General features: G+C 52.3%; 2 protein-coding genes and 1 long non-coding RNA gene across 3 annotated transcripts; all 3 read left to right on the top strand.

The window, feature by feature from the left end:
* Positions 1-4: 4 nt before the first annotated feature.
* On the top strand, positions 5-7,976 carry EMC8 (ER membrane protein complex subunit 8). Its single transcript, XM_027737887.2, has 5 exons — positions 5-283; positions 4,593-4,669; positions 6,217-6,286; positions 6,767-6,861; positions 7,127-7,976. Exons 1-5 carry the CDS (start codon positions 86-88, stop codon positions 7,284-7,286), a joined length of 600 nt encoding a protein of 199 aa, XP_027593688.1. The 5' UTR covers positions 5-85; the 3' UTR covers positions 7,287-7,976.
* Positions 7,977-16,275: 8,299 nt separating this feature from the next.
* On the top strand, positions 16,276-18,017 carry LOC113996695. Its single transcript, XR_003543858.2, has 3 exons — positions 16,276-16,309; positions 16,393-16,481; positions 17,871-18,017. It is a non-coding gene; the product is annotated as an uncharacterized LOC113996695 (long non-coding RNA).
* A 2,247-nt stretch (positions 18,018-20,264) lies between these two features.
* On the top strand, positions 20,265-24,767 carry GINS2 (GINS complex subunit 2). Its single transcript, XM_027737888.2, has 5 exons — positions 20,265-20,432; positions 21,084-21,198; positions 22,249-22,348; positions 23,419-23,545; positions 24,070-24,767. Exons 1-5 carry the CDS (start codon positions 20,343-20,345, stop codon positions 24,193-24,195), a joined length of 558 nt encoding a protein of 185 aa, XP_027593689.1. The 5' UTR covers positions 20,265-20,342; the 3' UTR covers positions 24,196-24,767.
* Positions 24,768-25,764: the final 997 nt, after the last annotated feature.

Below are 25,764 nucleotides of genomic sequence, written 5' to 3'. Positions count from 1 at the left end.
CGCTTGGAGGCGGGCGGGGAGCGGCGTGGCCGGGCCGGGGCAGGTCCCGGGGCGGGTCCCGGTGCCGGGACAGGGTCGGGGCAGGATGAAGTTGACCACCCAGGCGTACTGCAAGATGGTCCTGCACGGCGCCAAGTACCCGCACTGCGCCGTGAACGGGCTGCTGGTGGCCGAGCGCCCGCCGGCCCCGCGCCCGCCGCAGCCCGCGCTGTTCGTGGATTGCATCCCGCTTTTCCACGGGACGCTGGCGCTCGCCCCCATGCTGGAAGTGGCCCTGACCCTGGTGAGGTGGTCCCGCAGCGGTGGGGCAGGTTTGGGGAGGACTCCTGGGACGGAGGGATGGGGGTGATGGGGAGGCAATGGCCGAACTCCGGGTGTTTGCGCTTGGAATGCCCGGAGCTCCAGCATCGGAGGGATGTGGAGCTGCTGGAGCGAGTCCAGAGGAGGCCACGGAGATGCTCCGAGGGCTGGAGCCCCTCTGCTCTGTTTCCAGACTGGGTGAACTGGGGGTGTTCAGCTGGAGAAGAGGAGACTCGAGGGAGACCTTAGAGCTCCTTCCAGTGCCTAAAGGGGCTCCAGGAGAGATGGAGAGGGACTTTGGACAAGGGCCTGGAGGGACAGGACAAGGAGGAATGGCTTCCCACTGGAAGAGGCAGGATTAGATGCGATATTGGGAAGGAATTCTTCCCTATGAGGGTGGTGAGGCCCTGGCACAGGTTGCCCAGAGAAGCTGTGGCTGCCCCATCCCTGGAAGTGTCCAAGGCCAGGTTGGACGGGGCTTGGAGCAACCTGGTCTAGTGGAAGGTGTCCCTGCCCATGGCAGGGGGTGGAATGAGATCATCTTTAAGATCTCTTCCAACCCAAACCACTCCGTGATTCCATGATTTCGAGCAGGAGAAAATCCATCCATTTTTAATATCTGTAAAACTTAACTAATTTCTGATTCCTCCAGACTCATTGGCTTTAATGTTCCCCTCACTTTGTATCTCTTTTTCATCCAAAAGAAGATTTATTTGTAAATAAATTCTAGTTATTTGTAACTAAATTCCATTTATTTGTAACTAAATTCCAGTTTTCTCCAGCTGAGATGATGCCATGGAAATGTTGACATCTTTTGAAGCCTGGAAATGATGAAATGCAGCCAGAGCAGCTGAGCCTGAGCCCTGACCATTCAGTTTTTCCATGAAACACACAAAATTTCTCATTTAAAATATATTTACAGCAGTGAAACAGTGTGGGAGGGGCACAGCACTGTGTGCTGCTGGTGTCATTGCTTTCTGAGTACAATTTTCCTCATGTTACTGCTTGGGAAAAAGGAATAATCCTTTTTATAATTGCCTTAATGTGGGCAGGGCTTGATTTTTTACCTTTTAGAGTGGCAGTAACTTGTTTTTCCTCTGTGAATGAGTAAGTGGAAGTTGCTAGCAAAGTGTAGAATAATGTATATAATAAAGTATGTGTAGACTTTTCATTAAATTAGGATTAAATGCCTTTCTACAAGATTTGTGGCAGTGAATTTTTGTAAGCTTTTGGCCTTCAGTGTATTTTTCTAGTGTAGATCTTGCTGCAGGATCAGATTATTAGGAAACAAATCTTGTTTCTTGTGACATCTGAAAGGTCTTGCCACATCTACAGCAAGAAAACTCTTCTGGAACCAAAGAAATGGCATCATTTTACTTACTTATTCTCAGTTTTTGGTACAGAAAGGTAAAGACTGGGAATCCCTGGCATTTCCCACATCAATTAGGATTTGCTGTGTGGTTCACAGCCACGGTTGTTGCCTCCTGTGATCATTGGCAGCTTCAGAACAGAGGTTTGACAAGAGCCCAGGGTCCTTTGCTCCTCTTCTGGGTTTAAACAAAAGCAAAGATGTCAATAAACACTGTCAGAGCAGTTATGAAAATTGGATTTTATCGTGGTAAGGTTTGAAAGGAGGCACTTGATATCTTCTGTACGACCTAACGTGTGGTTACTGAATAAATCAGTGAGATCAGTGTGGTTAAAGTCACTGTTTGTAGCAAAACACCTCTGTTTCTAAAGGATTTGACAGGATTTAATGGGATCTGTTTCTCTTCCAGTTCAGTTATTGCTGATTCTTGGTCAAGCCTGTGGCCTGCTCATACGTGGGAGGGTTTTCCAGAACCGGCCCCACGAGTTTCACCTCCTTGTCTCTGACCTGAGTCATCCCAGAATGTTAAATGGGAGCAGTAATGCCCAGATTTAATCTGAAAAGAGAGGATTCACTTCCAAGTGGGTTTGTCCATGTGGTGACTCCTGAAACGTACAAGGAATCAACAAAACCCATACAAATAAACAAACATGAAGCTGTGTCGGGCAGGGTTAGGTCGGATGTCAGGGAAAGGTTCTTCCCCCAGAGGGTGGTCGGGCACTGAACAGGCTCCCCAGGACAGTGGTCACGGCCCCAAGGCTGACAAGAGTTCAAGGAACGTTTGGACAACGCTCTCAGGGACATGGTAGGATTTTGGGGTGTCCTGTGCAAGGCCAGGAGTTGGATTTCATCCTTGAGGGTCCCTCCCAACTCAGTATATTCCGTGATTCCAGCAGGGCTGGAGGTTTGTAGCTCCGGAGACGTGCGTTTAATTTGCACTTTGGCACTTTGAGATCCCTTTCGAGAGCAGAGTCATTAAGAAAAAGTGAATTAAGTTTCACGTGGGGTTTCTCTCTGTCTTTGAATTTCTCAGATAATTGATGTGGTTTTGCAACCACATCTCAAAAAAAAAAAAAAAACCAACCCAGAAACCAAGGAGCACTTCCCTCTCTCCCTCTGCCTGAAACAGCGCTCAGGTGGCAGCAGGTCCTCCTTCTTCTCCTCCTGCTTCTCCCCCTCCTCTTCCTCTTTCTCCTCCTCTTCCCAGGGCTCTTCCAAACCCCCAGGCACCTGCAGCAAAGCAGAACACGGGTCCCTTTGGATTTTTCCAGGGTGACAAGTTCCATACGGAAGCGAGATCCTGTTTGTCCCCAGTCACTTGCCCTTGGCTGAGCTGGACGTGACTATAAATATCAGGAGCTAATTGATGCTGAGGAAACCTGTGGTGACAGTGCTTAGAGAGAGTTTGGAAATTGCAGCTGGAAACAGCTTTCATTCCTAAAAGATATTTTTTTCTTTTTTTTTTTTTTTTTTACACAGAAGTAATTTTTAATTGCTGGTTAGAGAACTGAGAACTTAAAATCATTCTCTCATTTCTTTTCTTTTTAAGACAGAGAACTTAAAATCATTCTCTCATTTCTTTTCTTTTTAAGACAGAACAAAAATGGATTTTAAACCAAGTTTTTTAATTTCTAAATTGATGGACCTTTTTTTATTATTATTATTATTAGTTTTAGTGTCTGGCTTTGGGCTCTAATGCCAAGCTTTCAAACCACTAACAATTAAAACCAGAGTCCTAAGCCCTCGAAATGGGTTTGTAACTGAAACAGCAGTTGGCCCTCAGCTCTAGCAGGGCTACACAGCCTCTTTTTTTTATCACTTAAATCCATGTCATCCTTTGGATTATTCACATGGCTGGTTTGTTTGTTTGTTTGTGCAGTCTAATACTATAATTATTGCTGAAAATGAGATTGATTTGACTTCCAGGATGCGACAGGTCAGTAGCAGATGTATTTTTGGACTCCATTTTAATAGAGCTGTGGAGGGTTTTTTGAGGCCGTGCTCTCCAGGGACTGCAAAGGAAAATTCGAGCTGTTCTCTCCACTTCTGTCTTTCAGGGCTCTGTATTCTGCTGACTTGATAGCCTCAATTCTGAGGAGAAACATCATATATAGAGAGAGATATTTTCAAAGCACGGCAGACTCAGCAGGAGGAATTCAGGTCCAGTTTAAAACAGGAAGAAGAGCAGTGTTGAAACTCACTTGAAAAGAAACAACCAACAACAAAACTGCTTCAACTTTTGTACTTCTGTAAATCAAAAGTCGTATAAATTGTGTGCAAAAACATATGTTTAAGCATTTACATACAGATGTTAAATTAGGAAGAACTCTCAAAGGAAAACATTCTTATCTCAAAAGCTTTCTTGTGACAGAGTGGGTTGAAAAAATGGGAAATGGGACAAATTTCAAGCTTTATTTTCTAATGAAGGCCAAAAATACTTGCATTTTAACCTAGAAATGTTACATTAGAAGTAAAATGCACAAGCTCTTTCTGAAATGACAGGGAAATCACACTTCCATGCTGTGAACATGCTCTGAAGTCTCTGTGTCAGGTGAACACTGGCAGACAATCGCCCCAACCATCAGTGGGTGAGACCCAAAATCCTCTCCCAGGCAGTGTTTAATAGTCCTGTCACTCGAATTTAGGCCAGGCTTTGACTGAGATCACTTTTTGCTCTTTTGCTCCATTTGGTTAATGTTTTCCATCATTCTCCAAATGCTCAATTGGGTTCCTCTGTTCCAGTTAAATCAGCCAAACTGTGCGTGAGCACACACATAAAGAGACATAAATATGTAGATATTTAAAGATGTAGCAATGCTTCGTTGCTGTTTTATTTGCAGGACAGACACATGAGATTTCCTTAATTCTGGAGAGTTTTTTTCCTGATTTTTCCTGGGTTTAATTGTTCCCATTGCTTTTCCAGATTGACTCCTGGTGCAAGGAGAACAGCTACGTGATAGCTGGATATTACCAGGCGAACGAACGCGTGAAAGATGCCAGGTGTGTTGGTGCAATATTTCCTTCTGTTTGCTCTTTTAGGTTGTACTTTGGACTCTGCCAGCAAAAATCATCCACATAAATCAGGCGTGTTGATTAACTTTGACAACTGTCATCTGGTTCCACATTGTCTCCCTGGTGCTGGGGGATGCGGCCTTTGTTCAGGTGCAGAAACTCCAGGCTTTCCAGAATCCCTCCTCTTCGGTGGATACTATAAAAGGCCAGGCTTTGAACGACTGCCAGCCAGTTTAATTGCAGTTGTCAGGGAAATAGCCAAAATCTGTAGCATGTTTGCTTGTGCAGTACAGATCTTGTAAACTCTGAGTATCTTATGGAAAGTCAGAAGTGACCTAATTCTTTCTAAACTACTTAATTATCTCTGAGTTTTATTGAAGCCATTTTTTATGTGGAAAGGGATGTTCTTGAAGTGGAAGATGATGTCAGTGGCACAGTGATATCTCTTATTTATCACTTGTTTTCCCCAGGTTTAGTAATTTGTTTCCCTGCTGGCTGACTCAGAGTACCCAATAAGCAGTAAAGGACCTTCCTGTGCAGCCACAATTTAGTTTCAGATCTGCGTATCACGTGTTTTCCCCTCTGTCTATTAGACAAATCCAGTACTGGGACTACTGAGAGTACATCATACTTACATTTAAAATAAATAATAAGAACAGCGTGTTTAAAGTATCATGCCTTGTTCCCTGAAAGTGTTCAAGGCCAGGTTGGATGGGGCTTGGAGCAACCTGATCTACTGGAAGGTGTCCCTGCCCATGGCAGGAACTGGATGATCTTTAAGATCTTTTCCAACCCAAACCATCCCGTGATTCTCTGATTCCAGTTATTTGTTAATGTATATTCAGACTCAAGTGTGTTTTTTAAGTAACACTTGTGACTTCTAAGGTATCTAACAGGGATAAAGGCGTTATTAGTCCTTTCCTTACAAGGGAAATAACTGCTGGAGACATTTTTAAGGGGAAGATAGAGTTTGTTCTATTTGAGGTTTGAACAAATGTCACAGGCTTGATGTTTTTTTTAAACTCAGGTTTAATTTCTGAATGTAACTGGCACCACGTAGAGATTGTCACTGGCACCACATAGAGGTTGTCGTCTTTGAATCATGCTGAAGGTTTTAAAAGATCTTTTTAAAAGATTATCTGATTTTGGTAGAACAACTGGACAGTGAGTTCAAGTGCAGACTGGGGAGAAAACTCAGTGTTCTTTTTTAAATGGCTGCCAGGGCAGAGCTGGGTGCAGTGTTTGGTCTGGTGGAAGAAGGTAGGAGGCCACAAAACGTTGATTCCATGTCATCAGTGGACAATTTGCCATTCCAAACCTGTTGCCTGAGCACAGCTGAGATCTGGACCATGTGCTGCAGAGGGGAGCTGGGCATTTCTTGGCCTCCTTCTATCAGCTGTAGCATCAGCTCTCTGTCTTGTTCCTGTTTGTTAGCACGCTGTGACCTTCTTACATCTCTTTGAGCCCGTTTCCTGCTGGTTTCAGCTGGGCTGTCATGGCTCACATAACTCAGTTCCTTTTCCTTTCTGTTGCAGCCCAAACCAGGTTGCGGAGAAAGTGGCCTCCAGGATTGCCGAGGGCTTCACGGACACGGCGCTCATCATGGTAAATCACTTCATTCCCCCCGCCCTCTCTTTATTGTATCCTGACCGTGGTGTTGGACCAGCCATGGAAATGCTGGGGTTTGAGTCCTTTAATAAGTAATTAATTTTCTCTTCCCCTCCAAATGCTCTGGGGAAGAGATGCAGTGACCTGTAGCCAGTGAAGTTCAAAGTCTGCAGAGAGACTGTGGTGAGCTCTCTGCCACCTCAGAGGAACTGGAGGCCTGCTCTGCATGTTCAGGCAGCACATTCATGGCTTCAGCACCCCTTCTGCAGCATAAATTCTTGTCTTTAATGTCACACTCGGGGCTTTGTCTCCTTGCTGCAGTGGCAAAGGATGTTGGCAGCTTAAATTTGGCTACGTGAAGGCAGAACAGTGGATGAGTGTAAGGTGCCCTGTTTTTACAAACTGACTTTGGGTTTTATTTCATCTCTTGGGGTGCTGAGGAGGAGACTGAGGGGGTGTTTTTGTGTCACACACCAGGTTGACAACACCAAGTTCACGATGGAGTGTGTGGAGCCTGCCATCCACGTGTACGAGCTGCACGAGAACAAGTGGAGGTGCAAGGACCCGCACATGTGAGTAAACTTGGAGTTCAGTGGCATTTGGGTAGTGAGGGGAAACAGGTTGTCTGGGTGATGGCAGAATTTTGTGGATGAGTGACACTGTGGATGTAGCTGACAGTGATTTTAAAGGTGTTTCTTGCTGTAGTGAGAGAGAAGAGCTGGTTCCTGTAGCCAGGCCGTGACCATTCTGCAGTGCGTGGCTTAATTTCCGGAGTGGAGGAGGTGGTGGAGATTTCCTTTGTGATTCCTATTTATCCCTGGCTGTTTTACATCCTAGTGATTTTTGTGAAGATTGGACTGAAGCCCAGAGAATCGCTGCCTCTCTCTTGGACAGCAAGTCCTACGAGACACTGGTGGATTTTGACAATCACCTGGATGACATCCGGAACGACTGGACAAACCCGGAGATCAACAAAGCTGTCCTGCACCTGTGTTAGAGGGGCTCCTACTGACTAATCCACGGGCATTCCCACTATGTACTGAAGAGAGAAAAATGCTATTTTTGAATGTAAATAGAATAATATTCAGTACCTTGTGTGGAAAGCTGACTGATTAAAGGGGAGGGGCACGTCACGTGGCGCAGTGATGTGTCCGTAAGCCATTGAATCTTTTTTGTGAGATTCCTTGGAAGAGATGCCAGCTGTCAGTTCCAGCTGTCCTCATGGACACCATCCCACTTGTAGTGAATGTTGCTGTTCCTTGGAAACCAGGACTGCTTCTGCTTGGCCCCACTGTCCGTGTGACAAAGTTTTGACTAAGCTTTTCTAATCTTTAGAGAGGTTACTTTTTAATGATTTATGGAAATACCTTTCCAAAAAAAATCGATGCTGTCCTCAGATGAGAGATTTTTAAGGGCAAAGACATAAAATGTAAGGTGAACGGTTTCTTCTGGCCTGGTTTGGAATTGTAATTCTGTTGGCACAGTAAAATGCAAACTGCTGAGGATGTTCCATGCTCATGTGTCACCTGTTTTGCAGTGCTTTAGCATGACACAGCTACAGAGAGTATTTTAAAGGAATATTCCCAAATAATATGGTGATTCCTGCTCTCCGTGGGCTTGACAACCAGTTATTGCTTGAACATGTTAAACACAAAGTAAATGATTTATAAAAAGCACTGGAAGCATACTAATGAGTTTGAATCTACATTTTCAGTCTACGAGAATGAAATACCTTATGAATTTTTTGCATTTTGGGGGGATTTATCAGCAGATCTCATTTTCCACTGATTCACACGGTGCATATTTCAATAGGTCCAAAATATATCCCTCTCATATGAAGACAAGCAAATGGAACCCAAGGAGCCTGGATACAGTGTAGTTCAGCTTCTGCCTTGTCTTTCTCATTAATATTTATTTCCAAGAAGAAGTTTACTGGACAATGAGGCTTTGTATCACACTAGAACAGCTCTTTGTAAGCCTTGTTGCCTCACTCCTCGTGGTTGTTTGCCCAACTGTAGTTAAGCATAGTCTCAATCCTCTGGATTTCCTTCTATTCCTACCCAAAAATGTGTTTACAAGAAAGATCCAAATGTCACCAAATGGTCCACTTCTCTCCAAGCTCCTGCTTTTTCCTTAGTGTTAGAATCACAGGATGGTTTGAGTTGGAAGGGACCTTAAAGATCATATTTCACCCCCTTGCCATGGGCAGAGACAGCTTTCACTAGACCATGTTGCTCCAAGCCCCATCCAACCTGATCTTATTTTAAAACACTGAGAATGGGATTGCCAAAACCTCTTGATCTGCCTCAGCTTCAGGTTCAATAAGCACAAGTTTTACTCTTGGTCCTGGGGTAAGGCTAAAATGTTATTTGCAGCAGGGAATAGAACAGGATGCCTCCAGTCAGGTCCTGCTGTGGAGTTCCCTCCAGGTGAGATTCCACTGAGGCAGGAGGTGAGACTGCAGGTTCAGGGAGGAGAGGAAGGTTTGGTTTATCTCCCTGCTCTGCACTAGACAGGTGTGATTACAAAAGAGATTGGCATGTAGTCAATAACCTTTCCTACCTGTGAGTCAGGCTTGCAGGAGAGGAAAATGTTTTCACTTGTTGAATGAAAACATCTATTTAGCTCACAAACAATGCTATCAACACGTTCCAGTGGCTGTTTTGCTACACATCTATAGGAAAAGATATCCTGGGAGCAGGCTCTGCAAACCACCCAGGCTACAGGAACAGGGCTGCTGTTGTACTTTGTACAAACACCTCATGAAATCCAAGAGGCAGATGTTATCTTTGCAAGATTCCTTGTGTGGGGTTGTCAGTAGGAGCTGGTGTGTCTGCAGAGCCACTGGAAATGTATTTCATGTTTTTTGTAACAGGATATCATAATGAAGCTTTGATCATACATATGCTAATTCAGGCTAATCTTCCCGTCCTCCCCTCTCATCCCCCTAAGACAAGGCAAACTGTGTCTCCTCATTCCCTGTGACTAACCATTGGGACACACTGCTGGAAGGGGAGCAGCTTTTATTGCTTTGCCTTCCCCTTTTTTTATCTTCTGTTTGCTCTCAAATGAAGATCCGAGTGTTTTGCCACCAGCAGAGCCCAGGCTGGCTTTGAGCAGAGGACAAGGGCTGCGCTGCAGGTGTGATCTCACCTGGCCTATTTGCATTGAAGGCTGGACAAAAGGCAGCAATTCCATAAATCCAGGCAGCCACCGTGGCTCTTGTGAAAGAATGAGGAAGCTGCAGGTGTCAGGGAAGGCAGTGTTCCCCTTTCCTGCTGATGCACCAGGAGCAAATGCTGGTTTCCTGGCCAGCTGATCAGTTGGATTCATCGCAGGAATTTAAGGTAACTCCTTTTTAAAACTTTAGGGGGAAGAAATCTTGGGAAAGGCATCTCTGTTGCTGGAGGCCTTGTGATAGCTAGAAAGACAGTACTGGGAATAGGTGTCCTACTCGTTTTTGGTTTGTTAGCAATTAATGACATGCAGGATTATTTTTTTTTCTCCCTTATTCACGAAAACTTGGAAACTTGGCATTTGCCTGCTCAGATGTTTTAACTCCCAGCTCTTTACCTCATCTATACGACCTGAAGGACTTGGAAATCAGAGAATCACAGAACAGTTTTGGTTGGAAGGGACCTTAAATCTCATCTCATTCCACCCCCTGCCACTATCCCCAACCTCAAATAGTGGACACCTTCCACTCTCCCAGGTTGCTCCAAGCCCTGTTCAACCTGGCCTTGGAAACTTCCAGGGATGGGGCAGCCACAACTTCTCTGGGCAACCTGTGTCAGGGCCTCACCCCCCTCACAGGGAACAATTTGTCCCTAATATCCCACCTAACCCTGCCCTCTGGCAGTGGGAAGCCGTTCCCCCTTGTCCTGTCCCTCCAGGTCCTTGTCCAAAGTCCCTCTCCAGCTCTCTTGCAGCCCCTTTAGGCACTGGAAGGGGTTTAAGGTCTCCCTGCATCTTTCTCTTCCCCAGGCTGAACACCCCCAGCTGTCTCAGCCTGTGGGATTCTTTTTTCCCACTCTCAACCTCAGTATTTCAAAACAGTGACAAACAGCCCCCCAAGCAGATGGGTGACAAGAGCAGTGGGGTGTTGGATCAGTTGTTTTTGGGGTGCTCACAAGTGAGGTTGTTCCTGGCGCCATTTGCCCTCTGAGTTCATCACTCTGTGTGTATATGAGAATTCTGGGAGGTTTTTTCTCCATCCAGCAAGTAAAGCAGCCTGCCACTGGCATTTTCCCTCTTCCCATCTGTCGGCAGAGCTGCTCATGGGATATTCCCTCCCTGTGCCAGCATGAAAGCAAGCAAAGACCTCCCACATAACCTACCTCAGCTCATTAGAGCTGACCTGGGTGCAGGGAGAAGCTGGGAGGAGCCAGAACCCCTTCATCTGGCACAGCTGGTGCCGGGAGCAGACAGATGTGCAGAGCCCACCCCAAAGAATTCCTTATGCAAGCGGCAGAGCTGCGAGGAGAGGTGACAGTGACGGATGCAGGAAGCAATCCCAGGTCTCTCTGCTCCCTGGCTCGAGGCCTAATCGCTGCACTCTGCGACCGGGAAAGTGTCTGGAGATGCCGAGTGGAGGGCACTGCTCGCAGAGCGCAGGATGCTAATGGAGGAGGCTCTTAGTGGGGTGGGCTTGTGGTTGAGTGCAGCTTGGAAAATGGCCTCGAGGGGAAATGTGCTCAATTTGTGAGCTGTGCTTCTCGTTTGGGCTTAATTCAGCTCCTGGAGTGGAGCGGGGATCGAGCTGGTCCATATTGGGCTGGTCCAGGCTGGGCAGGCAACTTCCCTCACATCCTACCGTGGCTCTGTTTCTCCCAGCTGGAGTTAAACACCTCAACACCTCACCCTCCTGCACCACAAACCCTTCTTTACTCTCCCCACCGCCCCGAACCAGCCCTCTCGCTGCCGGCAGCGATTTCTCTGTGCCCAAGTATCCTCTGAGGACTTTATCGATTTATCTTTTTTTTCCACTGTCGCTTTTAGACCACATTTTTCACCCAGCCTTCTCATCCGAAAGTACACCCCAGCTGCATCCCTTCCTCTGGTTTCCAGCCATCGCCCTGCGAAAGGCGGCGGAGGCGGATTCGGAGAGGATGGAGGCAGAGGGCTGGCAGGGGTCCCGTGGGGACAGCGTGGCCAGCTTGGCACTCCACGGTCTGCCGGAGCTGTGATGAGGGAATCAGGGAATTCTGCTCTTAAAATTACCTGGTAGGTGGGCTGGGGGCAGTGGGCGACTCTGTGAGTGGTTCCAGGCAGCGCCGCTCCGGCTGCAGCGTGGCAGCACTTTGGCTGGATGCGGGCAGGAGCCGTGCCAGGCATGTCCCGCTCAGCGCAGCACCAGCCCACCAAGGCCCAGGGAAACGGCACAGCCCTTCCTAGAAATGCGCCCTGGAGCTTAAAAGATGGACCTAATTGAAAAAAAATGTATTGAGGTTGTAGCGGGGGATAAAAGGGAAAGCTGGGCTGAGATTAACCTGGAGCTCTGCGAGCCGGGGAGTGCGGCAGCCGTGGCCAGGTCCTTAAGCCAATTCCCGGCCGTGGCCTCCCTGCTGAATCCATGCCGGCAGGGAGGTCGTTTGTCCTGGATGCAGGAGAGCCCGGCACGCTCTGGTTTTGTGCATCAGGTACGTGCTGATTTTCGCCTTTGCTTCCAACCCCCCATCACAGCAGCTCCTGCCTCGCTCATGCCACATCCCGGATTTTCTTCAGGGGTGTTTTCTGCCTGCTCGGTTCCTGCTCGGTCTGCTGGTCCTGCCAAGAGGCTGTGCTTGGGGAATGCTGGAGCTGCTCCAGTTTCCCCGGAGTCTGCATCCTCAGCTGCTTCCTGGTGACTTCCTCCTCCCTTCCCATGCCTGGCATCCCCTCCAGGTACCACTCGCCAGCCCTGGATCACTGTGGGGCTCCAGGAGGGAGCTCCTTTTCCCCTCCCAGCACTTGCTGCCTTGTTGCCTCTTCCAGCTCCAGCAAGACCCATGCAGTGGCCCTTCAGCCCCTTTCTGGGGCAATCCCTGAGCCAGGCTGGGATCTGCCCTTTCCCCTGCTTGGGCCAGAAGGGATGGGGGCAGAAGGGGGGCTAGGTGGTGTCGTAGCTCCGTTAGCACAGAGCCAGGGTGACGTGTCACCTGCGTTAGCAGATCCTGGGACTCCATGACCCAGAAAGCTCCTTCATCCCCCTCCCTCCCTGCTAAAACGAGCCCAGCTGGTGTTTGCAGGAGCAGCTCCTTGAAGGGAGCAGGCAGAGCTGCTCCGGGTTCTCCAGCCAAAGCTTTTCTTGTGGCCGGTGTTTGCAAAACACATCCCCTTCCCTGCGGTTCCCCTGGCGCCTGGGAAGCCATCAGCTCACCCTGCCCTTCACCTGAAGGGAAGTTCAGAGGCTGCCCTCCATCCTCCTCCCCATCAGTGCCTCAGCCCCCTCCATCCTCTCCTGCACCAGGGCAGGATGGAGTTGGTGGGTTGGGGAGCACCGAGCCTGGGGAGAGGAGCAGCTCAGCTGCCAAAGGGCCACGGCCAGGACTGGAAAACAGTGACTGACCACATCAGAGGACAGCTCAGCTGGTTGCCTGGGCTGGAGGTTCAAGCGTTCCCCCAGAGAGTGAAGGTGGCTCCAATACCCACCCACCAAGGGAGCTGTTTGAGCCCACGCTCTTCCTCCCCCTGCCTGGCTGGCTCTTGGTGGGGTTTGGCCAGTTGCCCTGACATGATGCTCAGCAAGTTACAGCTCAGCCCTCGCCTGTGACAGCAATCAGGAACTCCTGGGAGGGATGTAGATTGGAGACAAGGCTGTGTGGGGGTCTCACAGTGACCCTAGAAAGGGGTGTTGGGCCCACTGGGATGCTCCAGTGCTTGGAACTCAGATCTCCCTAACCCAGTCACCCAGCAGTGATGAGGGCTCCACACCAGAGAGGTTCCAGTCCATTCCCAGCCACCTCGAGGTGGCCAACCCCCACTTTCTGTTTCCCAGCCCTAGGGAGGACAGTAAGGGGTGTTTGAGCTGCGTTTGTGCCTATCAGGTGACACCACAGCAGCTGGAGCAGTGCTGCACCCGCAGAGCAAACCACAGGTATTTTAGCAGGCTGGTGTTTATGTTTCCCTTCCCTGCTGCAGCAAACCATCACTTTCTGCCAGCTTTTGAGCAACAACTGCTGCCCCAGGCCAGACTAATTCCAGCCCTCGTGGGTTTGGGGCTGTTCGTTCTCACCCAGCAGCAGCAAACAGGTAGTTTTGGAGAGAGGAATCAAAATAGCTAAATGCAGAGGAGGGATTTCTGCTGCTTTGACTGGATTTGTGCTGCCAATGAGGGGTCCCTGGGTCAGGTTTATCAGGCTCTGGCTCAGAACTTGGACTTTGCAGCTGAACAGGCAAAAAAAACCCCACATGAACCAGTTAGTTTGTTTTCTTGGGCAAAACCAGAGCTCTGGGTTGCAAACACCCCTGCCCTGACCTCTGTGCCCAGGACTGTGCCTACAGCTGGGGCTGCAGCCTTTCCCCCATTCCATCCTCCCCTCTCCTGAGCTTGGAGCTTTCCAATAACTCAGTTATTTGACAAATCAGAGGAGTCAGGTCGGGGAGGAAATCAGCCCTTTCCATAGTTGTGATTTTCATCAGACATGGCAGGACCAAACCAGCAGAAAGCGGAGAAGAACCACCCGTTTCCCCTCCCTACTCCTCTTAATACCCATCCCAGCCAGGCTTGGTCTCGTGGTAGGGCTCTGATCTCGCCAGAGACCTCCCAGGCTCCTGGGATGGGTTCTCTCCGATCCCTGGGTGAAGTTCAAAGCTTTCCCTCCCTTCCCTGCCCCTGCTGCCGCGGGGTGTTTAATGTGCGGCCAGCGTTCCCTGCTCGCCGGCGCCCCGCATTTGAACCGCTGCTTTTCAGCTCTGTCTGAAAAGGAGTCGGCGCGGGGCCTCTCCTCTTAATTGCAGAGGAGGTGAACATGGAAAAGCCTCAGGCTGTTGCTAATGCAGGCGAAGGAGGCTGCTCCAGAGGCAGAGCCTTCTCCCAGGCGTCCTCCCAGCGGGGTGGTACCCGACCCGGAGCTCTCATCCTGGGCATGGTGAGAAACCCAGTGCCTGGTGCTGTTCCCACTTCTAGGCTGGTTCTTGGAGTGACAGGTCAGATGGGAAGGGGAAAAGATCCTTTATGGAAGCTGGGGAAGGAGAAGATGCTCCCAGAGGCTGATGTCTCTAGACATCAGGACTTCAGGGATGGCGATGGGTCCTGCCAGAGCTGGGTGTGGACCCTCATACCAAACTGGCACTTGCCTTTCCAGGCACTCGGTGGCCCCTCTGGCTGCTTGTCGGGATGCTCAGTGCCCGCGGGCTTTGGCTGCAGGCGAGGGCACTCCTTCCTCTCTCTGTCGGCTCCGGACTGGATTGTGCAGCGGGGTGAGAGTAAAGCAGCATTTCCTCATCACCCAAGGGCTTTGCTGGGCTTGGATGGGGCTGGAGTGGAGGATGGATGGGAGGAGCCGGGACTCTGCTAACCTGATTAACCAGGTTAGAAGCCAACCTTGCAAAACCCCAAAGCCGGCTCTCGCTACAACCTCTTCCCGCGCTCCCAGGGCACGGCTGGTCCTGAGGGGAATCCCCTCCCAGCCTCCTGCATCCGAGAGCAGTCAGAGGAGGTGGGATGCAATGGTGGGCATTGTGCCTTTGGCTCCCAGGACCGGGTAAGTTCCCTCCCCTTGGAGCACCGCTGCGCCTTCGGTCCCATTCCCCCTTCCCGGTCCTCCCTGGCCCCACAGGCAGCTTGAGCATCCCCCTTCTCCTGGGCACTTCATCCCCCATTCCAGTGACGCCTGTGATGAGTGTCTGGGGGTTTTTGGAGCGTGAACTCGTCAGGATGCAAATATTCCTTGGCCTGGTGCTGGCACACGGGAGTAAAGTTGAAGCCTCAGCAGCAACCACCAGAAATCCTGCTGGAATGCTGGCAGGGGGAATTTCTCTACCCAAACCACAAGTGGTGTTGGAGCTTGGCCACAGGGATAAGAGCCAGCAGTGGTGGGGAGGGGGCTGCTGTGTCCTGTGACGGTTTGGCCACTGGGATCTGATCTCACAGGATCAGATCTAGAGTATATCCCACCCCATGCTGGGAGTCCGGGTGTCCCCAGCGTGACTCCCCTCTGGCCTTGAGTGGTGTGAGCAACCAGTAGGTGCCCAAAACCACAGGACTTGACTCAAAACAGGTTTCTTGAGATTTGGGAAGCCTCCAGGATAGCCGCAAAGTAGGAGGCATGGGGAGCACTCCATTCCCTGCACCCTGTCTCAGCTCATGAAAATGCAGAATTAAAATCAGCAATAGCAAGTTTCCACTTCCCCTTGTTGGCTGCTGCCGACCCCCCTCAGGGCTGCTTGGAAAGGCAAACTAAAGCCATGCTGGAGGTCAGGCAGAGGGAGCAGAGGGTTTGTTTGGCTCTCTGCAGGGCCCAGAGTTTGGGAGAGCCAAAAATGAGTCACTGACCCTCATCCCAATAAGCTTTTCCCAGCAGCTGTGGGCAGGAGGGATGCAGATTTCCCAGTAAAGGCATTTTTTCCTAGAATAACTTTCAGCATCTTAAAAAAAGTGATGTCTCACAATGGGAATCATCCACTCAAAAGCTCTTGGGGCATCAGGGATGCCCAAGAGGAGCAGGATGATGTGCATTCCCTCAGTGCTTCCCAGCAGCTGCTCTGGCTCAGCCCAAGGGAGGCAGTCCCAGGAGGATTCCTCTATTTCCTGTGCATGGGCTTGGGGTTTTCTCTGCAAGAACCAAAGAAATAACGAGACCTGATTCCACCTGCTCACGGCCTTCTCACCTCCAAATGTTTGCACCCCAGGAGTGGAGAGGCTGGGATGGGAGCCTGGCAACAGGCTCCCTCTCCACCCTCCCAAAAAGTTCTTACTAAACTCATCGGATGAGATTGAGTCACTGAAGTGCCGTGACATCACTCGTGGTTTCTGAGACGGAGCAGCCGCACTTCCTGTTGTGCCTGGGCTCCTATAGATACAGACACGCACGGATAGATGTGAGCTTTTAGCCAGCAATCAAGTTCCCTCTCCTTCCTCCTTCCCAGCATCTCTCCCCTCAACCTTCTCCTTTCTTTTCCAGCTCCAGCAGCAAGGACCGGCGGCGGAGCTGGAGAGCCGGATCCCGCTGAAAGGATGAAAACATGGGGCTCAAGTTATCCTGCCTGAAAGGTAAGTCGGGGGGGGAATGTTGGGGTGTCTCCTGCTCTGTGAAGGCATCTGGGGGATGGTTGTACATGGAAGAGCTTTAGGTGGGGGCGGGATTGGTGGGGTTTGGGATCTTGGTGGTATTTATGAAGTCCCACGGGTGACCTGTTGCACTTGCACCACCCTGGAGATGATTTTCCCAGCCCTATCAAAATATAAAAGTCCAGTCCTTTGCTTGTCCTGCATCCTCTGCTCTGGAGAATCCATGGGTTAATAGCATTGCTCAATAAATAGGTGGTTTTTCTTTTGAGGTAGGAAAGGGCCTTCAAAAGCACGGATGGGCTGCTCAGGGATGCATGGATGGAATGCCTGGGGTCAGGCCACAGGCCTGGGGTCCCAGCTCCTGACCTCCAGACCGACCCCGAGCATCCTTCGCTGCTCCACTCTCCCCAGGGATATTCCAACCCATGAGTTTTCCCCCCCAGCTTTAATTTTCTTAATGGATTTAGGCTGGGAATGGCGTCATGGATGTCTGCACAGGGTGAAAGTGGGAGCTTTTAATGCTCCTGGCCTGGCAGGGCGAAGGCTGGATATCGCATCTCCCATTAGCTCTGCATCCCAGTGGCCCGTATTAATCATCCTTGAGGTTCTTAGGGATGGGAGTTAATGAGTATCCCTCTCTAAGATGCAGGGCTGCCTCTTCCCTGGCTTCTCTCAAGCCTAAATTCTGTGAGATGCTGGTTGAGATGGGCACAGAGTTGGATGCATCACCCAAAAATGAGCACTGCCCCCTCCTCGCATCAGGGATGCTGGAGGAGGGGTGTGTGGTCTAGGGAATTTGGGGGTCCCACAAGCCCCCCCTCAGCCCAACATGGGGTGACTGAAGAGGGGAAGCAGGCAGCCAGGGAATCCCCACCCTGCCTCAAATCCAGGACAGAGCTCCAAAATATCCCCCTGTGCCTCCAGACCCCTCCGACGAGCTTGGAGTCTACAATAAAAGAAAAGACCCTCCTGCTTTTCCAGCTCCCTTACATAAGGCAGGGCTTTATCCTTAATTAAAAAGAGATTAAAAATATCAGTGTCTGTCCCCTCCGGGCATTTTCCTGCTTGGGAAGAGCTGAAACCTCCCTGGATGCCGCCTGTGCCGCGCAGGGCTTTTCTGCTGATTAAAAAAGCAGATTAAAGCGATCTTCTCCCTGGAGGGAGGTGGGCAGGCGACCCGGGGGGGGGGGATCCGCCTCTGTGAAACACCCCAAAATCCAAGTGGGAAGGAGGTGTGAGGTGGGGGTGCCTGTGGATTCTCAGGTGTCTCGTGCGGGGCTGACACAGAGGAGGGCGGGGAGGTGGGGGATGCTGCAGCGCCGCGCCTGATCACCTCCTACTGCCCCTGCTTTATCCCCCCAAATTCCACAGGCTTGAAGACGTGTGTGAGCAGCGGGAACGGCAGCGACCGGCCCCCGACGGCGTCCTCGGGGGAGAAGCACCTGCACGTGCCCTCCATCATCGTCACACCACCCACACCCACGGGGACCATCCTGTCCCGAGAGGGGCGGAGGGCGGGGGGGCCGTATCCGTGCAGCCAGTGCTGAGTGGGGACAGGGGGGACACTATCCCGGCGGGATGTGTCCCCGCTCCGCTGAGATGGAGCTGCAGCCTCCAGGATGCGACTCAGCCGGATCCAGCACCCCGGGAGCTCCGCAGGGACACACGTGGCACCCACACGGGTGGGTTTGGACAACAGTGACTGGTTTTTCTCCCTTTTCCTAACAGCACTGTGGAGGGGGTGGCACTGCGTGGATCCCCCTGCTGAATAAAACCCCTGGGGCTCTGCCCCCCCCCAGTTTGGCACTGGTTTGCTGTGGGTGGTCTGTCCCCCAAAAACAACCTGTCACCACCACCCTGGAGCTGCCTTTGTGCCGACGGGTGGCCAAAAGTGGGACCCCCACCTCCCCACACAGATTGAAGAATCAAACAGCACCAGGAAAATGAACTCGGTGTCACCCGCATCCCGCCGGATCAGCCGCATCCCGGGAGGGAGCCGGGGGCGATGCTTCCCGGGGAGCGGCGGCACCCGGAGCCGGCGGGAGAGGCGGGAGTGTGAAAGCAGATGGAAATTTAATTTTTTAATGACAGCAGCAGATGGCAAAAGACACGCGAGGGGAGGCGCAGCGTGGGGGGGACGCTCACGGAGCGCCCGGCAGAGCTCAGCACGTGCCGGCGGCACCGCGGGGGCTGCGCCGGGAACGGGGGGCTGCGGGACCCTCATCGTGCCACCCATGTGGGGGGGTGGTCTGGGGGTCCCCAGGGCTTGGCTCCCAGCCCAGCCTGGGGGCACCCTCGGGGCAACGCTCATCCCAAGGATTGGGGTCGCTCCATGGGTGGTCCCGAGGCTGAGACCGAGGTAGTTTGGGAGGGGGATTGGAGAGAGGTGGATTCATCTGGGGGGTTGTTTCCATGGGGATCTGCAAGCCAAGATGCAGCCTCCCCAGATTCATCCAGAAGCTGCCTGGTTGGGCTGGGTGTGGGCGGGTGGAGGAATGGAGGGATGGATGGATGGATGGCTGAAGAGATAGATGGATGGGTGCATAGAGGGCTGGGTGGATGGATGCACAGGTGGATGGATGGATGGATGGATGGATGGATGGATGGATGGACGGATGGATGGATGGACGACACGGTGCATGGACAGACAGCAAAAGGAGGATTGATTGCTGCTATAAGGAATGGATGAGTGGATAGATGGATAGAGAACTGGATGGAGGTGGAGGTGTGGATGAATGGATGAAGGCATGGACAGATGGAGGGGTGGAAAGGCAGATGGAGGCATGGATGGGTGAATGGATTGATGGTTGGGTGGGTGGACAAGTGGATGGATGGATGGGTGGATCGAGGTACGGATGGATAGATGGGTACATGATGGGTGGGTGGATGGATAGGTGGGTGGGTATATTGAAGCATGGATGAGGGATGGAGGAGTGGATAGGTAACTAGATGGATGGGTGGGTGGGTGAATAGCTGGGTGGGTGGATGGGTGGATTGAGGCATGGATGGATGGATGGATGGAGAAATGGGTGGATGGATAGGCTGATGAAAGAAGGGAAGGTCTATATGGATAGATGGATGGACAGATAAGCCGATGAACAGAGGGAAGAGACAGGTGGGTGACGGCAGGTGCCTGAGCATGAGTGTCTGCATCAGGGACAACTGGACAGACAGACACGGAGCTGGCCACTGCCAGGCCATGGGCAGGAGGGCGGCTGCTGGGTACAGCCCTGGACACCCACCACAGCCCCTGTCACCCACCACAGCCCGTGTCACCCACCACAGCCCCTGTCACCCACCACAGCCCGTGTCACCCACCACAGCCCGTGTCACCCCCGCCCGGGGTTACGCCAGTCTCCCCAGTGCCATTTCCGGCCGCCAGGGGGCGCCAGCGGCGGGCGCGCGGCGGGCGGGGGCGGGGCCGCTGCGAGCCCCGCGAGCCCCGGCAACAAGTGACGAGCGCTGATTGGCCGAGAGCCCCGGGAGGGGAGCCGTGATTGGTCCTCGTGCCAAGGCCCGGACCTGCCCCCGCCGGGGCCCGCCCGGAGCGCGCGGCTAGCAGGGTAGCCAATCAGAGAGGCGTGCGCCACGGCAACAGTAGGTGGAAGCCAATCAGCGTGCGCCGCGCCGCGCCAGGCCCCGCCCTCCTTGCGGAGACCGCGAAAACGCGTCGGGAGGAGCCAACTGGGCGGGGTGGGCGGGGCCTGAGGGCAGTGCAGCCAATCGGGAGCGAGGGCGCGCACCCGGTTGGGTCCCGGGGTGGTCCCGGTTCGATCCCAGTGCCATCCCGGTTCGATCCCGTTTTGATCCCGGTTCTGACCCCCTCCGGGTCCCGCTCGCCGAATGGAGCCGGCCGAGGTGGAGTTTCTGGCCGAGAAGGAGCTGGTGACGATCGTGCCCAACTTCAGCCTGGACCGGATTCACCTCATCGGGGTCGGCGGGGCCGCGGGGCGGGACCGGGCAGGGGGGTTTGGGGACGCGGGGCTGGGGGTCGGGAGGGGGGACAGAGACAGGGGAAACTAAAAACAGGATCAGAGGGGCTCATGGGCTGGGCTGGGGCTGGAGAGGAGCTTGGGGACTTGGGGACAGGGCTGGGGACTTGGAGACACAGCCTGGGGGGTCAGGGAATGGGGGCTTGGGGGACAGAGCCTGGGGAGACTGGGAACAGGGGCGTGGGGGACAAGGACTGGAGGGCAGGGGCTGGGGCCGTTTGGGGAACAGCCTGGGGAGATGTGGAAGAGTTTTGGGGGGGCTTGTGGGTCATGGTTTGGAGGTCAGGGTATACAAGGGGCTGGGGGCCAGGGGGGACTTGGGGCCAGGGGAGGCCAAGGGCAAGGGCTGGGCGGTTTGGGGAGCCTGGGGACACTGAGTGCAGGATCCGGGTGGGTCTTGGGGTCAGGGATGGAGGGATTAGGTGTGGGAGATTGGATTTAGGGGATTGGGATTGAGGGGTAGGATCTGGGGAGATTGGCGGAGAGTGGCTGAGAGGATTGGGGATGGTCTGGGGTGTTTGGGAACAAGGGGAGAGGATGGGAGGCACAGGGAAGGATCTGGATGGATTGGGGGTGGTGGTTTGTTTTCCAGGGAGATCTGGGTCCTTTCAATCCTGGTTTGCCAGTAGAAGTGCCTGTCTGGTTGGCCATTAATCTGAAGCAGAGGCAGAAGTGTCGGCTGATTCCTCCAGAATGGATGGATGTTGGTGAGGATGGCGGCTTTGGCTTCAGCCCTTGCCTTCAGTGTGTGCAGTGGAAACATGAAATTAGAAAAACATCTATTTTTCACCTTTAGTGGGGAGCTTAGTTAAAAAAACACAAAGTAACTGAGAGAGAAAGATCTAATGTTTCACTCCTGGAATTTTTTATATTTACTGTGAGAGTGGTGAGGCCCTGGCACAGGCTGCCCAGAGAAGCTGTGGCTGCCCCATCCCTGGAAGTGTCCAAGGCCAGGTTGGATGGGGCTTGGAGCAACCTGGGATAGTGGAAGGTGTCTGTGCCCGTGGCAGAGGGTGGAATGAGATGAACTTTAAGGTCCCTTCCATTCCAAACCATTCTATGATTCCATGGTACAGGAGGTGTCATCTTCCCAGTTAAGCTAGGTATTTAACTCCTGCTTCTCTGGAGAGGAGGAAGAACAGGGATTAGATTGAATTCCCAGCCCTGACACCTTCAGCAGTGGTCACTGGTCTTTCTGAGCAGTGCCTGGATCTCTCACAAGGCTTGTTCAGAAGGAGCTTTGGGGACCTTGGATCACAGAATCATTTAGGTTGGAAAGACCTCCAAGTTATCATCAAGTCCAACCTGTGCCCGATCCCCACCTTGTCACCCAGCCCAGAGCACTGAGTGCCACGTCCAGTCATTCCTTGGACACCTCCAGGGATGGGGACTCCACCACCTCCCTGGGCAGCCCCTTCCAATATTTAATGACTGTTTCAGTGAAGAAATTCCTTCTTATGTCCAACCTGGACCTTCCCTGGCACAGCTTGAGGCCATTTCCTTTTGTCCTGTCACTTGTTCACTCAGAGAAACTCTGGTTGACACTCTGTGAGGAGGGAGAGCTGGGAGGCTGTGATGTCCCTGTCAGCATCCTTGTGTGCTTCCTCACAGGAGCCTTTTCCTGTCCTCATGTCATTTGAAGCTTGGATATAGAGTTGATCCTACAGAAATAACACGTGTGTTTCCAGGGATGGGTAAAAATGTACCTGGAGCATTGAAGGCCTGGTGATGCCTGACTATCCCTGCTTGTATTTTAGGAAAACTGGAGGAAATCCGGGACCAGGAACGGAAAGAGGACACGTTCACTCCGATGCCCAGTCCCTATTACATGGAACTCACCAAGCTGCTGTTGAACTAGTGAGTAGGAGCTGAGCTGTGGCATTTTCCATCCAAGTACGTGCTCGCACGGACAATCTTTCAAGCCTTGGTTGGCAGCAGCCCCGGAGGGCGGTGGGAAGAGCGGGAGTTAACGGAGTTTTATCTCACAGCCTGCCAAGATTTCACAGCAGCAGTTTCCTCATGGTAACTTTGCATTTCAGTAACTTGGGGATTGCTTGTTCTGTGGCCTCGTAATTGGGGCTGTGCCGCTTTATTGAGCAGCAGCTCAGCGTGGAGGCCTGGAGGATCCGCAACACGTTCCACGGCTGCAATCTGTTCAGCAGCCTAAACCCTCCAGGCTTCTTCCTTGGCTCTCCTTCAGGAGGAAAGCTCCTCTTTCCTCAGCCTGAGAAGCAGGAGACCGGGGATATTCCGAGCCTGAGCTCCTGCCTGCTGAGGCATTTCACTTGTAAAATGTGCTGGCTGGTATTTTGCTCAGTGCGGGCTCTGGTGACTTTAAGCCCTCGATTAAGCAGGGTGGTCATTCCAGCTCTGGCTTTTCCTCTGGAGATGAGGCTCTTGGCTCACAGCTCCCTCCCTCACACTACAACAACCCTGACAGCTCTGTCCGCGCGAATCGATCGGATCTCTCAAGGTCCTTATGGCAGCACTGAATGGCCTTAATGGGACGATGTGGCACATCTCACACAGCCCTTTCAGCTTAATTCTCCCTGATGGAGACCCGGGAGCCCCGAGCCGGGGCTTTAATCGCGGCCAAGCCCTTCGATTCCCCAGCTGCCCGTGACTTTGGCCAGGTTATTGGCCCTCAGTGCACCTCACACCAGCTGGGCAATTACAGAGCAGAAGGATTCTAGCGAGAACCAGATGCTGCATAAGAGCTGAGCATTCCTGGGTAAATAAACCATCCCAGAAATCCCAGCAGCACAAGTACCAGACTGGATTTTAATGTGGAGTTGCAGGGTTTTTCTCCGTAGCAAACTGCTTGCCTCAGAGGGGTGAGGCGCTGCCAACATGACTTAACGCCGGTGACACAACATACACGTCCCTTGCAGCCTGTTCTGATCCTCTCTTTTCTTTCCCTTTTCTAGTGCCTCGGACAACATTCCCAAAGCCGACGAGATCCGGACGCTGGTGAAGGATACGTGGGATACCAGGATGGCCAAGCTGCGGCTGTCCGCGGACAGCTTCGTGCGGCAGCAGGAGGCTCACGCCAAGGTGTGCTGGGGATGTGCTGGGATGGCCCTGACAGAGCCAGGCTGGAAGGGCTCCAGCTGCTGTGTGGGATGGTGATGGATGGGGAATGAGCTGCTGGGAAAAGGCTGGCTGGGGCATGTTTTTCCTGTGTTGTTGGTGCGTCAGTTGTGGGAGCTAAAGCCCTGTGTTGAACCCTCACTTTTCGGGCTTGTGGCAGCTCCCTGTGCCTTATGGAAACCAGAGAATCATGGAATGGATTGCATGTGAAGGGATATTAAAGATGTAGTTCCACCCCCTGCCATGGGCAGGGACACTTTCCACTAGACCAGGTTGTTCCAAGCCCTATCCAGCCTGGCCTTGAACACTTCCAGGGATGGGGAATGCTCTTGAAATAGTACTCTTGGTGCTCAGGTGCTTCTCCTAACTGGGGTGGCAGCTGGGTCGGTCCCTTGGAATGTCATCCAAGGGGAAATGTGGGCTGTGAGCTGCTTCCCAAGTGCCTTGTCCTCTGCTGCTTCCCAAGATTCTGTTACTTCCCCTTTTAGCTGGATAACTTAACCTTGATGGAGATCAACACGACCGGGACTTTCCTTACTCAAGCCTTGGATCACATGTACAAGCTCCGGACTAACCTCCAGCCTGGCGAGAGTGCCCACTCCCAGGATTTCTGAGCGGGAACTGGAAAGGGAGCAGGGCTCTGCTCCTCACCCCTGGGCCTTCATCTGGCCAGTCCCCACCTCCCTGCACAGACCTCCCGACGCCTCCCAACCCTCATCCTCCCTCGGCAGCAGCTGCACGGCCTCACAGCCGGGTGGGAATTGCTCCGATGGCACCGGAGCGTCCCTGGGAGCCGCTCTGGGGCTCGGTGCGGGAGGTGCCTTGCTGGGCTCTAATGAGGCTGGGCGGGATCTCTCCTGTGGTTGTACTTCAGCGAGGGAACTTCTGAGGGCAGCACAGGCCACACACTGCCTTGAAAGCCATAAATTTCGAGGCGGTGCTTCGCCATGGATTTTCTCAGAGCCTTGGGGAAAAAAAAAAAGGGGAAGATGTGCCGGCAATGAGGTGTCTGCTGGGGAGATCAGCTGGGAAGCAGATCCATCTGCTCTTTGGAGGACAAAGAAAATGGTTTTCCCTCTCCAAAGCCAGGCTATTGGGAAATATACATCTGACTGGTTTTTTATTTAGTATTTTGCCTTTTTAATCTGCAACTGTGTATAAAAAAAATAATAAAAATAATAATAAAAAATAATTGCAGCTGGGTGAGCAGCATCAAATTAATCCCTGTGTGGTGTCACACACGGGTTAAACAATGCTTGGAAAAACCTGCAGCTCTCTCCTTTGGCTCCAGCCCCGATTCCCTGCAGCAGAGAGACAGGCAAGGGCAGGATCCAGGGCAGGATCCAGGCAGGATCCTGGCCGGAGCCAGGCTGTGCTGATGGCAGATGTAATTATTCCTCGAGCCCGAGGGTGCCAGGCTGCGAGCGCTGCCCTTCCCCGAGCATCTGGGCCAGGCTCCTGCTGCCATCTGTGCCCTGCCTGCCTCTGCTGCGTCCCCAAAGGGCTGGGACAGCAGGAATGATGGCAGGAGCTGCTGGGAATGCTTGGAGCAGGGCTGGGAATGCTCGGAGCAGGGCTGCGTTCCCATTGCCGGCGGCGGAGAAAGAATCCGTTGCCGTCATTGTGGAAGAGTTTATTTTGGTTTTTGGATGTTTTCAGAAATTACAGCAATATATTCATAAATACCTAATTACTACATTCAACAAATAATATATTACATTACAATTAATTCCAACAAGTACGCTTTGAACATGTTTAGGGTTGGTTTTTCTCCTTTTTTGGGTTGTTTTTTTTTGCTTTCTTTCACAGCATCTAACCTGCCCCCAGCAGGCTCTGCCTTCCTCCCTCCTCCCAGCCATCCCAGGCTCTGGCACAGCTGCTCCAGCAATTCTGCACGGGGTGTGTACGGACACGACCACTCACCATGGCCCCAAGGGGAGGAGAAATGCTGAGAAATTGGTCCAAAAAACCTGATTCTGGGCTGGTGAGGACAGAAAGTCAGGACAGGAGGTGCTACAAAGCGAGGCTACATCCCAGCCAGGCTCCTCATTGCGGTGAGGGATAAATTGCCATCGATTTTCCATCCCTGGCTTCTTCCCCCCCTCCACCACAGCACACAGGAAGGGAAAAGAGTGCAGCAACGAGTATTTTGCTGTGTTAAAATTCCCTGTGAAGCCCGGAGT

The sequence above is a fragment of the Pipra filicauda genome, unplaced genomic scaffold (genome assembly GCF_003945595.2).
Source record: "Pipra filicauda isolate LSUMZ 115617 unplaced genomic scaffold, ASM394559v2 scaffold415_size613988_pilon, whole genome shotgun sequence".
NCBI lineage: Eukaryota > Metazoa > Chordata > Aves > Passeriformes > Pipridae > Pipra > Pipra filicauda.
Note: the sequence above shows the minus strand (reverse complement) of the source record. Positions and strands in the feature narration are given on the sequence as shown.